The sequence below is a fragment of the Triticum dicoccoides genome, chromosome 7B, assembly GCF_002162155.2.
Source record: "Triticum dicoccoides isolate Atlit2015 ecotype Zavitan chromosome 7B, WEW_v2.0, whole genome shotgun sequence".
Classification (NCBI taxonomy): domain Eukaryota; kingdom Viridiplantae; phylum Streptophyta; class Magnoliopsida; order Poales; family Poaceae; genus Triticum; species Triticum dicoccoides.
The window spans coordinates 489,307,922-489,310,783 of NC_041393.1; the positions used below are offsets into that span (position 1 = coordinate 489,307,922).

Here is a 2,862-nt window from a genome sequence, read left to right on the forward strand (position 1 = left end):
GACCAATGGCTAGAAGTGGGCCATTTATGCCAGTTTTTCCCCACGCTGTATTCCTTCGCGGCACAGCCAGCTTGCTCAGTACAATCACAACATTCCAATGGTTCATGGGCTATTCAGCTATACCCTAATCTCTCACAAACGGCCTCAACTGAGCTAGCTGCCCTGCAGGGTTTGTTGCTGGGCATTGCTCCAAACTTACTGCATGAGGACAAATGGTTGGCTTCTGTGAGCTCTGGACAGCTTTGCACTGGATACTTCTACAGGATACTCACTTTCCGAGGGGTTTTGACAACTTTTCACACCTGGGTTTGGGATGTGGTGATCCCCCTCAAGCACAGAATCTTCCTATGGCTTGCTTTCCGTGGCCGCCTAAACACTAAGGATAACATGGTAAAGAAAGGCTGGTCGGAGGCTGCCCCGTTTGCACATTGTGACACTTGCCCCGCTGTTGAGTCAATCGATCACTTACTACTACGATGTGCGCCCGCCAGCGTTCTTTGGGGCAAAATGGAGCTGGACTTTCTGGCTTGCTCGGCTACTAATGTTCTTTCTTTTGTGGAGCAAGCACAACACCAGATCGGCTTCAGGCACAAATGGAATGTGGCTTTCGCGGCTTGTGCTATTACCTTGTGGCATGCTAGGAATGACAGAGTCTTCAACTCCAAAATCTGGTCTGTACAATACACATGTCTATATGCAGCAGACATGCTCCGTCTTTGGAGTTTCAGAACTCAAAACCAGCGCACCAGGGAGGTTCTCCAGGTTTGGAGACAAAAGCTGCTGCATAGCGTGTAGACGAATGATGTAACCCTTCTCCCCTTCTCCCCTTCTCCCCTCTATTCCTCTTTTCTTTTTTTAGACCTGTTTGTGTTTTGCACCTTGGTGCACCAAACAAGCTGTCCTTGTATTGATACCTGTTACTTCATCAGGCTCTGGCGTGTTTTGAAATATAAGGTCGGCAGCCTGCCACCTTCTTTGTTTTAAAAAAAAAACTTTCCTAACAGGGAGATCATATCCTTCTCACGAAAATTCTCAAATTACAGACACTAGTATATAAGGTTTCGAATTCCGTTCAAAATCATGGACCTAATACAAGTATGAGTTATGCAAAAAACTGCAAAACTCTAACTTAGATTGCCTTAGAACTAAGATATTCTAGTAGCTATAGCTACGAAACTACCACTGCATTTTCCTTTCCCTAGTAACAGAACGCTTTCTTCCTCCTGGACCTAAACACCTTCGGTGACAAAAGTACTAGTCTAGTAGAGATAACGAGGCGATGATGCAGCTGACAGCAGCTCGCCGGTGCTGGTGCTGGTATCGGAGTGCTGCAACGCCTCGGCCTGCCAATGCGCCGCCGTGTAGCTGCTCTCCAGACTGGTGAAGTTGTCGCCCACGCCCATACCCATGCCCATGCCCATGGGGTAGCTGTACCCAGATGGTAGTGTGTTGACGTAGTTGCCACCGGTGGCGACCTCGGCGGCGTAGTGCTCGTCGGCGAAGCCAGGGTAATACCCACGTGGCATGGCTGTGTCGCACACCTCGTCGGTGTGCCACATGGTAAGATCAGGCCAGTTGTAACCAGCGTCGCCGAAGCCCGGCGCGAGCATCTGCCCGCCGCCGCCCGAGTAGTTGCAGACAGCATTGGCGAAGCCTGGCGCGAGCATCCCGTCGCCGCTGCCCGAGTAGTTGCAGCCAGCATTGGCGGGGCCCAGCGTGAGCATCCCGTCGCCGCCGCCCGCGTAGTTGTACTTGTAGCCAGCATCGGCGAAGTCCGGAGCGAGCATCCGGTCGCCGCAGCCCGAGTAGTTGTAGTCAGCATTGGTGATGCCCGGCGCGATCATCCCGTCGCAGCCGCCCGAGTAGTTATCGCCGGCGCACCCTCGTTGCATCTGGAAGCCATGTCCCCCTGGGAATCGCTCGAGCAGGCCGTCGTTGTTCCCGCCGTCGTACGGCACCATCTGCAGCTGCTGGAAGCCGGCGGCGTCGGCCATGTCCACGGGGTAGCCTCCGGCCCAGGGCACGCCGACACCGTGCCCGAGCTGCTGCAGCATGACGGCGTCGTCGGAAGAGTCCGGCGCGACCTGCTGATCGAGCGGGCCGTGGCCGCGGCCATCAGGCAAGCCCAGCGCCTCCATCCTGTCTCCCGTGGCCCGCAGCGCGGCGTCGATGGCCTGGAGCAGCTCCCGCGCCTCGTCCAGCGTCATGTCGTTGAGCGCCTCGTCCCAGTCGGGGAGCGCGGCGGGGCAGCCGTGGCGCGCCCTAGCGAACTTGGCCCTCCGCTTGCCCAGCTCCGTCTCGAGGTAGGCCCGGTGCGTGTGCCCCGCGCGGGCCTCCGGCGGGACGGCGCGGCGGTACCTCTCGAGCACGCCCTCCTCCGACTCCCACACGAGCGGCGGAGCCCCGGCGCCGGTGCAGACGAGCCCGACCGGGACCCCGCAGAGCGTGGCCAGCTCCGACGCCTTCTTCTTGAGCCCCGCGGTCCTCTTGGCGTGCTTCCTGGCGCGCTCCCCCGCGTTCCCGACGAGCCTCATGGCGACCTTGCCGCGCGCCATCGCCGGCCGCGGTGCTCCGCTTTCCTCCTCTGCTCCTCCGATGAGATCAGATCAGACGCCCTTGGCTTGGCTTGCCCTTGGCTTGGCTTGGCTAGCTCCTTGCCGTTCTCCGGCGAGGCGGCTGGTGTATATATAGGTACGTACGCAACGCCGTGTGCGGGGGCGGGGGTGGACGCGGACTCTCCCGGACGCGGCGGCTGCCTATCATCATTGCTTACCTAGTAGCTAGGCGGCAGTAGGCCTATTAAGCTCTGTAATCTGGCATTAGTCCAGCTTTAGTGCCAAACAAATGACGCTGCTGGCCGCT

General features: G+C 57.9%; 1 protein-coding gene across 1 annotated transcript; it reads right to left on the reverse strand.

Moving 5' to 3' along the window:
• Positions 1–1,140: 1,140 nt before the first annotated feature.
• Positions 1,141–2,555, reverse strand: LOC119336292. Its single transcript, XM_037608289.1, has one exon. It carries the CDS (start codon positions 2,553–2,555, stop codon positions 1,260–1,262), a length of 1,296 nt encoding a protein of 431 aa, XP_037464186.1. The 3' UTR covers positions 1,141–1,259.
• Between the last annotated feature and the right edge of the window lie 307 nt (positions 2,556–2,862).